Source organism: Megalobrama amblycephala, linkage group LG8 (genome assembly GCF_018812025.1).
Source record: "Megalobrama amblycephala isolate DHTTF-2021 linkage group LG8, ASM1881202v1, whole genome shotgun sequence".
NCBI classification, from domain to species: domain Eukaryota; kingdom Metazoa; phylum Chordata; class Actinopteri; order Cypriniformes; family Xenocyprididae; genus Megalobrama; species Megalobrama amblycephala.
In genome coordinates, this window is record NC_063051.1 from 762,281 (window position 1) to 774,811 (window position 12,531).

At 35.7% G+C, this 12,531-nt stretch overlaps 1 protein-coding gene across 5 annotated transcripts in view; it reads right to left on the reverse strand.

Annotated features, from left to right (window-relative positions):
- Positions 1–12,531, reverse strand: part of slc12a5a (solute carrier family 12 member 5a) — a 191,724-nt gene that overhangs the window by 66,349 nt on the left and 112,844 nt on the right. Inside the window, exon 2 of one of the 5 annotated variants that reach the window (XM_048198609.1) lies at positions 8,304–8,333. The exons of the other annotated variants lie outside the window; for them this stretch is intronic. Within the exon in view, the coding sequence (XP_048054566.1) occupies positions 8,304–8,333 (30 nt within the window). The remainder of the gene's footprint in view (positions 1–8,303; positions 8,334–12,531) is intronic. 5 annotated transcript variants of the gene reach the window in all.

Below are 12,531 nucleotides of genomic sequence, written 5' to 3' on the forward strand. Positions count from 1 at the left end.
CAAAAGTAGTTTAAATGAGGATGAGTTGCAGTTGCAGTCCTCTCTGGATAGGGTACAGAGCAGAATTTAACTTATTAATCCATGAAAATATGATGAACCCGGCTTCTCCCCGTGAAGGCGTGCACTCATTTCAAATATCAATCCACTGAAACACGGCAAGTCGCAATCTGTGGCAAAGCAGAACCAATCCCTGCATCCCAATGTGCATACTATCCACCCTAAATAGCATTGAATATTACTAATGTCACATGCTATTTAGGATGGATAGTATGCACACTGAGACACAGGCAACGAGCGTTCGATATCAGTGCCGTAAACCATGTCGTAAAGCTTCTCGAGGGTGCCGCTACTTTCAAATTTGAATCATAATGAGTGCTTAACGTTATGTAATCCTCCGAAACGAGTGTGCAGTTACGAACAGAAATGTTATTTTCATAGTAAGTAGATGAGTAAAATGCATTCAATAAATTTGACTAAAACATGTATTGATATGACAATTGAATACAACAGATTTAAAACATTAATGCCACAATTTTAATATTAATACATAGGAAGTCATATACATTCACACTTTACGCTATATGATTTACGTTTTATTGCTGTTAATATGCAAGTATTTTTACTTTTTAGTGCTATAATTACGTCAATGTTTTTGTGTGTATGAAAACATAAGTAAATGTACGTGTGGTAGAACGACACTTTACGTAAAAATACACACGTATTCTCATGAGATCATATATTGAATATTGTCAGAAGAATACAGAATATAAAGATAAAATAGTTCTAGCACAATGCTGCAGGACGAGTTGCACGCTGAAGTTTATTACTTAGCGTTAGCGTTAGTACTCCAACGATGAGCAACAGTAATAGTGACGCTTGTCTTAGCAAACAACCCTAATGAGATGAAATGAGAGGAAACGAGAAGGGAAGTGTGGTTTTGGAATGGAGGAAGCGATTCCGAAGGGCTCGCTGTTGGCTCATCAGGTCTGATTGAAGTGGGCTGTTGAATCATCTTGTCGGGTCGAGACAGGAGTGGAAACACTGCAGGTGTTCAGCTCCACAAATTAAAGACGAACACACACACCACACACACACACACACACACACCGCCCTGAGGACTGACCTCTGCTTCAGCCTGTCGTGCAACAGCGATTGCTCTTCTCAGCCGATGACACAAGTCTATCTCTGACTCTCTTCATTTTCCCTCTCTACAAACATCAACACTGTCTTTTCTGGTAATTGCTGACAGCTCTGACGCTCTCACAGAGTAAAAAAGCAGAAAATATACCGAGTGAAAAAAGAGAAAGCAGAAATACACCTCAAAGAGTGATGGAAAAAGTGTGAAAAAGACAAACGAGAAGAAGTGTGAGATCCGCTCTGAGGAACAAAGCAGAGAAACACTGAGAGGTTTACTTTTGCACAGATTTATCATCCAAACAGATCATGTCAAATTACAACGCTTTCCATTGTTTATAACCAATTTCTGTGGGGGTTTTTTATGCGTCCTTGAACTCATGTTTTATATTACAATATATTATATTTATGAGATGAGCACACATGAACACCAAAAGGCATAATTACCTCAGGGATTTTCTTTGAGTCCTATTCAAGAAAATCTCTACAGCAAAAGCTACTTGCACTTTATCAAGTTTTAATTGAGACCGTTGATAATACAATTTAGTTCATATGCATTTTGTTCTCTATCGACAAAGAATAGCAATAAAGCTTGTTATTTTTCTCATTTAGATGATTTATGATGCATTGGGATTATGTAAACTACATTCCCCATCATTCTCTGTTGCAATGATAAAACACATATACGTTACATAAAATGCATCTTATCGCTTTATTTTAACTAGGAAGTGAAAAAAAGAGAAATTAATAATAATTTGCACAACACATCTATTTAAGTCCAACCGTAATTATGATTTCTGAACTCGTTAATGCTACTTTAAATGTTCCTAATGTTGTTTTGGAGTTTCCTACAACAGGTTTACATGCATCACCTTATTTCTCAAAGAGTCGTTCAAAGATTCAGTTTCTCTAAACCCCTCCTTTTTAACAAGCCTGCTCTGCTCTGATTGGTCAGACGGCCCAGTCTGTTGTGATTGATTGACTGCTGATAGCTTGTGTCAGAAACTAAACGCCCATCACTATATCTGAATTTCAGCTCTGTATCTTCCTCAGTGATATGAACAGTGACGATGGCATCGGTTTTACTCTATCAATTCCAGCCCGAGTCCTCATCCTTTAGAAGTGAATTTGCAGCACAGAAAACAGCGTCTGCTCGACATGAACACCACAAACCAAACTCTTCCAGCCTCGGCTACAACTGCAGTGTTTGAGGGCAGTGTTTTACACACTGCATGAAAGGTAATATTCAAAAAAGCATAATAGAGGCACTTTAAAATACTTGAATGCAGAATCAGGATTTCCCATGCAAACCCCTACAGGTACATGCATAGGGAAACATAATATGTTACTATTAATATATTTAAATGTATATTAGCTGAAAGGTAAGTTTAGATCATATTTTACGGATCCATTCAGGCTGAATTTACTCACAGTGAATATGTCTATTTTGCATGTGTATAATATACATTTTCTCTGCAAACGTGCATGCATACAGTATATTTTTATGGCTTTATTTGTGTACTGATATTGGCTTCTTTGCTGGCAGATGTCTGCAGGTTAAGACTCACTGAGCCGCGGCTCTATTAAGCTTTTAAAAGCACCAATTTTCAGCGTGTGTGTGCGTGTGTGTGTGTGTGTGTGTGTGCACGCAAGGGTAAACGGCACATTTTGTAATAAGGCTGGCACTTCAAAAGGACTGTTTGAACCCTGTGGAACGGCCTCGCCTCGCTTCCATTCATAGTCTAACAATATCACCTTTTTTGTGCTGAGACGAGGACGGAGCCTGACAGCCTAGGCGAGCACACGCGGCCACAGAGATTTAAGATCAAACAGCTGGAAAATGAAGCCAATGAAGAATAAAGTTGCAGACTGAAACGTACTGAATACATTTAGCTGCTCAAGAAATTCGATAGTCAAGCTGAAAAACAAACCGACTGAGATAAATGTGCTAAACATACCGGGAACTTCTAGTGACGTGTTTAATATTATTATATTTCTGCAAAAAGATGAAGCTAATAAAGTTGTATTGAATACATTTTGCTTCAGTATTCAAGAATATTCCATTTAAAAGCTGACTGGAAGAGGCTTAAAAGGTAAATGTGCTGCACATTTAGCAAAACTGGACTTTATTACAGTTTTGGGTTTTAGATATGTCTGTTTACATGCTTTTTAAACAGTTTTAAACACATCTTTAGGTTATTTTACTAACAATGGTGGTATCACATGGTAATATCATGATACTGTGATATATGCCATGACGTGTGTGTACATTACATATATATATGACGGGTCTTTTTTTTTTTTCCAAAGGCCTTAATAATAATAAAAAACAAAGATATGACATCCAAAGTATGTAAGGTAGTACAACTGGATGTATTTTATTGAATCCAAAAGATTTTAATTATATTTTGCTTCATATAAAGGTATTTTAAAGATGTTGAAGTGTCAAAAGGTCATTTGGTTTAACCGTCCAAAGGCCAATACAGCCACTTCATTTGTGATTAAAATATCTTAAAATGTAATAAATGCATATATTTTTTATTCTGGCATGATTTTATAACATCATATATCAACATAGTGCAAAATGGTATTAAAATTATGTGTAGAAGTCATTGCTTTGTTATGAGAAAGAATGTCCGGAAAATGAATTTCATTGATGTCATTCGGAGTAACCAATATAAAGGGACCATTTTGGATTAAGTCATGCAGGCAATATCATGTGACAGGATGTGACATCATTCAGATACCTGCAAAGGACCACATGGTCGTGAAGCAAAGTAACTAACTCTCTCTTAACTATTTGAAAAATTAATGTTTTCACTTGATCATAAGCATGTCCCGAAACATCAGGTCATTCGGTACAACCGCTATAAAACATGGAAAATGTTGTAATTTTTTAAAACTTGTACTAAATATAAAATGTTTGACTGTCCTTTTGCTAGCTAGATATCAGCCTGTTAGCATTGTTTGAAAATACAGTCATTCGGTACAACCAAAAGTGTCATTCGGTAAAACCGAAATTTTGGTTAAACAAGATGGACAAAATTTGTCACCAAAATGACAAAAGCAGTGTTAAATGATTATAAAAACCACATAATCTCATTGTTAACACTTAATAAAACTTCAAAATTAATTAGATCTCCATTATTATTACTTTTTTTACACTTTTAAAAACCTTATTCGTCAATGACCCATACATATATATATATATATATATATATATATATATATATATATATATATATATATATATATATATATATATATATATATATATATATATATATATACACTTTAGATATAGTAAATTTTAAGTTGGATTCACTCATAAACACTACTAAAATGAACAAGCTACATATTTCTGATTTAAACATTGTTTCATTTCAGCAGCAGATGAATGCAAATTGTGCAGAATTACACAGATGTTTTGGGTTAGTATTTAGTTACTACATACAAGAGACAGATGATGAGGTAGATATTCTGTTTACTGCTTATATTCTCTCTGCCACGGTTATCACCGTGTGAATCAGTTGTAATGCACGAGCACAACACAGATAAGTACAGTCTGATGTCATGCGCCTCATGCATCATTCCTGTTTAATGCTCTCAGACTCAAACACTTCAAATGGGAAGCAGCAGTATCTAACCTCTGCATTCCAAACCATGATGACACAGTTACTGGAGATTGTCTGACTAATTAATCAGGATTAACTACCTAATAGGATTTGTTCGAGATAACATCTAACAATCAAGATAATATGGAGAAGGTAAAACTGCTGTGTGCAACCTAGATATGAATAACTCCTGAGCTCCAGCGCTGGCTGAAGAGATAACGGCAGATAACTTTACACCAGTGTCAGAGGCTCAGATCGTTGGCTTCTGTTTGAGGTTTAGCTAATTAGCTCTGAAACACGAGTTAGATATTTTCTCCAAGCTTCCGACTGCTGAAATCACCAAAAAGTAAGACTCTTCTAGCCTAAGGCAAGCTTAAAGAAGCCATATGATGCCATTTTAAAAGGTCATTGTTATGTTTATTGGGTGTAACAGAATAGGTTAATGTCATAATTTTTCACATACTGTACTATTGCAGCACCTCTTTTCCCAGTCTGTCTAAAACTCTGATTGAATTCCAGATTCCTTCTGAAAAGCTCCAAGTGCTCTGATTGGCCAGCAGATCCAGTGTGCTGTGATTGGCCAAACACCTCAAGCATGTATCTGAAATGTACCATAATTGTGAGCTTCAGCTTCCAAGGCTTCTAAATCAATCGTAAACACAACAGTTATTGTCATTTTTTTTACCATATCAGATCGAGCCTGAAAATGCAATATTTTGTTTCTGCTTTGATGGCCTTAGATATTACACTGACACCTATTTGTTGAGGATGCAAAATAAAGCAGATATTTTCACCTTCATTTAGCCAACATTAGATTGACTAGAGTCTTCATCTCAAGAGCATCATTTCAAACAACTGATGAAACTATTTAAATAATTTTAAATCTGAAAAAAGTACTATTCACTACAAAAGTTAAGGCCCGTTCACACCAAGAATGATAACTACAAAGATAACTATAACGATAACTATATTTGCGTCCACACCAACAAACAATAATGGCCTGTTTATTCTAAGCTCACGCGCTGTGCTTTCAGAGTGTGTACAACATGTTTTACACGGCTTTAACCAGCAGATGTCCTCAGCATGCTATGTTTGGAGTGAATAGCTAGTGTAATCGATCTAATCTAACAATGAATTTAGCTGACGAAGTCAATATAGTGGAATAAAAACAAAACAATGCCTAGTCTTTTTCACTGCAACTTCAAAGGAAGCAAGACAATGTTTGCGCTGGATACTTGAGGTAATTTTATGTTACACAGTTTACTAGCCTGGCATAATGATCTCATCGTTAATACTTCTCAGCATTTATTCCGAGTGTATGACCGATTGTTTTCCATATATCCATGTTCTTTAAAGTATCCTTGAAAAGGGGTTAGGGCCGTATAATTTGAATCCATTCATAAAAACGGAATTTACTATATAACGCGGAATGTCATGGAATTTGTCACATTTTTGATGAATGAATTAAAAGCAGGTCAGTACACTTAAATTAAATCGCGATATAGACTAGTGTCTGTGAATATTAACCCGCAAAAAGACTATTTTAACATGAATCCTGCATGCCTGTGTGACTCTGAAATGAATGATGAGGAAGCGCAGTTTCATTTACCTCACACCGCCTCACACACAATCGCGCAGGCACGCGCACGCAGTGTTTTCGTCCTCTGTCGCCTCACTATATGAACGCGCGGATTCATCTCAGAGCTGCTCTGAAAGTCACTTCATCAGCATTTAACCGCTTCGTTTGAGAAAACTACCATCATAAACACAGAGAAACTCAAAGCTCTGGGCAAACCGTCAAAATAAAAGTTCGATTTAACCTGACAGAAACATATTACTGTTGTACAGTAGAATTTAGATAAATTAATTTAACAATAAATTATTAAAATATATTTTTAAACAATAATCTCAGTATTTCTTCCATGTTTTAATTTGAACAGTAAAGCTCTGTTGTGCAGCACATTGTTTGACAAAAAAGTTTAATTTCATGATTAAAAGATAAATTAAATGGTATGCGTTCATTTGATTGCCAGAAAAATGAAAATACACAACAGAACATCTGAAAAAAAAAAAAAAAAAAAATCATAAAAATATATTTTTTAATTAATAAATATTGTTGTTTTTAAGAATTCAATTAATTAGACATGCTTTTTGATTATTAAAATGGAATTAAACCATTAAAATGGATATTTAGAAAACAGAATTTGGTAAAAATAAAATTTGAGGGGAAAGAATAAAACGTTTATCATAGGGCCCTAAAAAAAAATTAAATTTTTTTTGTTAAACTTTTATTAAATTGTTGGTAAATTGGACAAGATTCATTATTTCAATTAGTTAGACATGATTTTTGATTACTAAAATTTAATTTAACCATTAAAATGGAGTCAAAAAATAAATAAAACGGAAAAAAATGGAATTTGGGAAAAAATAAAATGGAATTTGGGAAAAAATAAAAAGGATTTCATAGGGCCCTAAGGGGGTTTGACTTGTCAAACAGTGGTGGATTTTTCTGATTTTTCGGCAATTAACTTCTCTGTGTTGTCGTCTGCCATTTTAAATGCGCGAGCATTCTTAAATCTTAAATTAGAATGGATTCTGATTGGCTGTCAGTGTTTTATTATTCAACACCTGGAAAAAATAATTCTAAATGTGATCCCAATGATATTGTTTCTCTATATCGTTATAGCTGCGGTGTGGACAGAGCTATACTTTTATATTTAGAACGATTTTTAGAAATATATCTTTATTGTTAACGTTCTTGGTGAAATGAGCCTTACTTAAATACCTCGAGGTGCTTGGATTTGTGTGACGTCCTGTCCAGCTGTACTCATCTGCCTTTCATCAGATTAATTATCATGCATGCCATCACTGGTTTCCTGCTTATTTTACAGACAATAACAAACACTCCAGAACACAGACATTCACACAAAACAGAATCAAATCAAAGGGAGACATCACAGATACGACATGCAGCTTACAGAGGACACACACAATGAAACGGACAGAGATAAAAAGGAAAAACAAACAAGGATCAATGACGTGATGCTCATTTGGTTTGTTTTGTGTGCAAAAATAAAAAGCATTCACTTTTCTATGAATAATCAAATATAATTTTGATATTTTTGTTGATATAAAAAATGTCTTAAGTGGTAACTGTCCCAAGATTATAATGAAGATAAGATAATGAAACCTTAAAAATAAAAAAGCAGTTTTAAATTACAGAAGTTCATTATTATTAATATTTAAAAATACTTCAAACGCCATTTTGTTGTAATGTGACAAAAACATGAAACTTGCATGAACAAAGTGTATTTCTAAAAACCTGACATTTTTTAAACTACTTTTAAACTATTATTTCAGACATTCTATTTGTCATTGACCCATGAATGGAAATACAACACAAATAGAAACGATGTGAACTTACATGGAACTTTTCTTACAAGAAAAGTCCAAGACATTGAAGAACACATGACTACACACAGCCACACGTCACAGTGTTTTGCGTGAACACACGCGTGTCGCACGCACAACGGCAGCAGTCTGCCCGTCTCTCACCTTTCTTGGGTGGACAGGTGGTGTTGACCACTGGAGAAAAACGCACACAACACACAACTTTAGAACATCATCATGCAACATTCATCAACACACATCAATCAAAAGACAAAACAATTATTTTGGAAATAAAGCCGCACACATTACTGTAAAATCATAATGCAGGCTCATTTTTTATAGGGATAAAATGACTTTAGGTTTTTTTAACGCCAGTTTCTCAAATGTATGTGATATAAATCTGAATGATAGGGTCATGTGACCTGTGAAATCCATAGAAAAACAGGAAGTGAAAGTATTATAATGTATGTAAATTAATAAACGGGCAACATAAGCAAACCTCAACAATGTTTAAACAGATATGTGCAATTCAAATAAGCTGATAAAGGCACTTACATGCAAAATAAAATCTTAATTTTAAACTTGGTTAATTCTTTATAGTAACATCAACCATTTTATAAAGGCAGAGTAATATGTGTTAAGTTTAATAACTGTTGCAGTTAAGTGTACTTGCATTATAATTTTCAACAACAAAAATATCAGTACTCAGCAAGAGATGATGCACATTAATGAGTAATCACACAGCTGTATTAATCATTAAACTCATGGCACAAATGACAGAGGTGAAATGTTTCCCATCTCATGTAAGAAGGAACCATCATTTGGACCAAACAGCCCTTTTTACCAAGTAGATGAAACATATTTAATGCAAAAAGTTTTGGTAACACTTTAGATTAGGGTCCAATTCTCACTATTAAAGGGGAACTATATTATGCCCCTTTTCACAAGATGTAATATAAGTCTCTGGTGTCTTCAGAATGTGTCTGTGACGTTTCAGCTCAAAATACCCCACAGATCATTTATTATAGCTTGTCAAATTTGCCCCTATTTGGGTGTGAACAAAAACACGCCGTTTTTGTGTGTGTCCCTTTAAATGCAAATGAGCTGCTGCTCCCGGCCCCCTTTCCAGAAGAGGGCGGAGCTTTAACAGCTCAACAACAACAAAGCTGGAGAATCTCACGCAGACAAAATGAGGATTGTCAGTAACGGTGTTCAGCCTTACATTGTTCAAACCGGAGTCGACACTGATGGAGAGACTCAGGAAGAAGTTACAACTTTTAGACGTTTCTGAATGGTTAGTGGATAAATTTATGTAGTTGCTGTGGAGTTGATTCAACTCATCCACTAGCATGTGCCGTCATGTTCATCTTTTGTGCAAATCCAGCATTGAATTGACTCTCGTTTGTGAAGCAGTCCGGCGTAAAATGACGGCATGACAACAACACTCTTCCTCTTCTCTAAAGCAGCCCAACATGGCCCCGCCCCCTTTGTTGCGTGTTCTCAGGGGCGGGGTTTATGTAAATTTTCAGGTTTGTGATCAAACAGCAACATTACACACTAACTAAAGTTAAAAAAGTGAAATCATAATTAAGAACCCCTTTAACTGACTTTTGCCTCAATAAACTTCTAATTACTGCTTATTAATAGTAAGTTAGTTGTTAAGTTCAGGATTATTGGGTGTAGAATATGATCATGCAGAATAAGGCATTAATATGTGCTTTATAAGTACTAATAAACAGCTAATATCCTAGTAATATGCATGCTAATAAGCAACTAGTCAATAGTGAGAATTGGACCCTAAACTGAAGTGTTACCAAAGTTTTTAATTAATGTACAGTACCTCTATATATTGTTTACTAAAAATACTAAATGGAGACTTTGTGAACAATTATGAATGATGAGATAAATGAATTGCTAAATACTTTTACTGTACGTAAAATGCTGTATTGAAATCCATCAGTAAAAAAAAAAAAAAAAAAAAAAAAAAAAAAAAAAACTTACCGTGTTTGCATGGTCTTTAAGAAACAAAATGAGTCAAAATAAAATGCTAGAAATCATAATTTTTTTTAATTGACTAAAATCATCACTAATGTCTTAAATATTCAATATATCACCCAGCTCGACACACATACACACGTTCTTACAAGCCCTATGTGACAGAGCTGAACTTCTCCATGATTTGCTCTGGCAGTGATTCAGAGCTGCTTTATCTCAGGCATCCTCAGAGAGGTACTTCAGATCCTCCATCGCTCCTGCAGTACGGCCTGACCGTTCTCAATATTCACTAGGGTCTTTGTGGTAATCAAGCGGCTCTCAGAAGCTGGGCTTATCTCCACAGTCCTGGTCTCTGGTCTCATTCTCTCGTTCACTCCAGCAGGGAATGACAAAGGGAGCCGTCGCTGCTGCATATGTGAATGAACTCGAGCGCTCGCATCAAACCAAACCACTTCCTCCTGCCAATACCTGAAGCCTCTGTTAAGGCAGGTCTATTGTTTCACCTCAGAGTCAGTGACAGTGACAGAGGTCTTTCTTTATGCCGTCAAACAATGAAGTGTGCCTAAAAGACTGCCAACACATGGGAAACACTATAAACCTGCCACTGTTTTTCAAGACGGCGTGTGGGTGAAGCATGCAATTTTATGTGCTACTAGTCAGAACTGCTAGTCCCATCCCAAACTCATGCTGTGGTTGAACCAGAAAATGACACATCAGTTGTGGAGAGGTGTGTTATTACTGCTCCAGGCCATCAGATTTACGAAGGATAAAACAGGTGGGAAAAAATCCCACAGACTTGCACTGAAGGAGGGAGCCGAGCCATACCGTATCTACAGAAGAGAAGATCAGAGACTTGAGAGGAGACTCTTCTGATGTAAGCAAGTAAACAGCCATTTAGCAACCACCCAGAACACCCTAGCAACCACCTAGCAACAGAGGATCGTGCATCATTAAGAATTGAATGCCTTTTAAATTCCAATTCATTTCCTAGATGGAGAATTGCAATTCAAATTTGAATGTAAAGAAGGAGAATTAAAATGAATAGAAAGTCAAAGACTTTCTGACTTTCTTTCAAACTTTGAATATTGATTTGACAAAGGCTTGCATGCACACTTTTTGCTTTAATCAGAATAAATTCATTCCGATCGATGAACCCGAACGTAGTGTTTACATGAACGCTAAATAAAATGATCGGGTTGCTGTGAACGTTTATATTTCACAAGCTTCTGATTATATTTCATCTTTTGATATCTTTTCCCATTGTTTGCACATAATATCCATTCTCATACATTGCTACTTTTATTTGTTTTAAACAACAGACTTAATATTTATTAATTTCAGGTCTCAATTAGAAGCTCATGAACCGTTGTGCCATGCTGCTTATATTTCTCAAGCAGTAAAAGTGCCCCTTCTCGTGCCCAAAACAAGTCGTTCAATGACAACTACAACATCATTACGTCATTTCTAGGTCAATGCACATGCGCAGTCCTTTCCAGTTTCAGTTTTCTATCCGATCAGGTGTTTACATGTCCTCTTGATTGGATTAGAAAAGGAATAAACCACCCCTCCCAATCCAATCGAAATTTTATTCGGATCGACCATGTAAACGTAGTCAAAGTGTGTTTTGAAAGTTTTCTTTTAAAAACCTTAAAGGCCTTACAAACAACAGAACATGAGATAGCAAAATAAACATACGATAGAAGACAAAAAGAACAATAATTAGAATTATAGTTAGAATAGATAGACAGACAGACAGACGGACGGATGGATGGATAGAGCACTTCAGCATCGTGATTAGATTTTGATACGAATGTTTTAAGGCACTTGATTGTAGAGGGTCTCTTTAAATGTCAAAGACCTAATGATCTCAGGAGGGTGAAGTGATCAGGCTGACAGCTCAATATTTGACTGGTCAGTCATGTAACAAGGCTTGATTGGTATAAGGACAGACTAGTGCCTTACATTGATTATTTTGGCAGACGGTGTGTGTGTGGTCGCCAACACTTGTCACATCAGTCTCTCTCTTGACTTGCTGAGTCAAGTTTCATGTTTTATTAAAGGTGCCATTGAACGTTTTTTTACAAGATGTAATATAAGTCTAAGGTGTCCCCTGAATGTGTCTGTGAAGTTTCAGCTCAAAATACCCCATAGATTTTTTTTTATAAATTTTTTTAACTGCCTATTTTGGGGCATCATTAACTATGCACCGATTCAGGCTGCTGCCCCTTTAAATCGCGACTATAATACAGTGCATTTACAAAGTTCACACAGCTAATATAACCCTCAAATGGATCTTTACAAGATTGGCATGCATCAGATCATGTGAGTATAGTATTTATTTGGATGTTTACATTTGATTCTGAATGAGTTTGAGGCTGTGATCCGTGGCTAAAGCTTG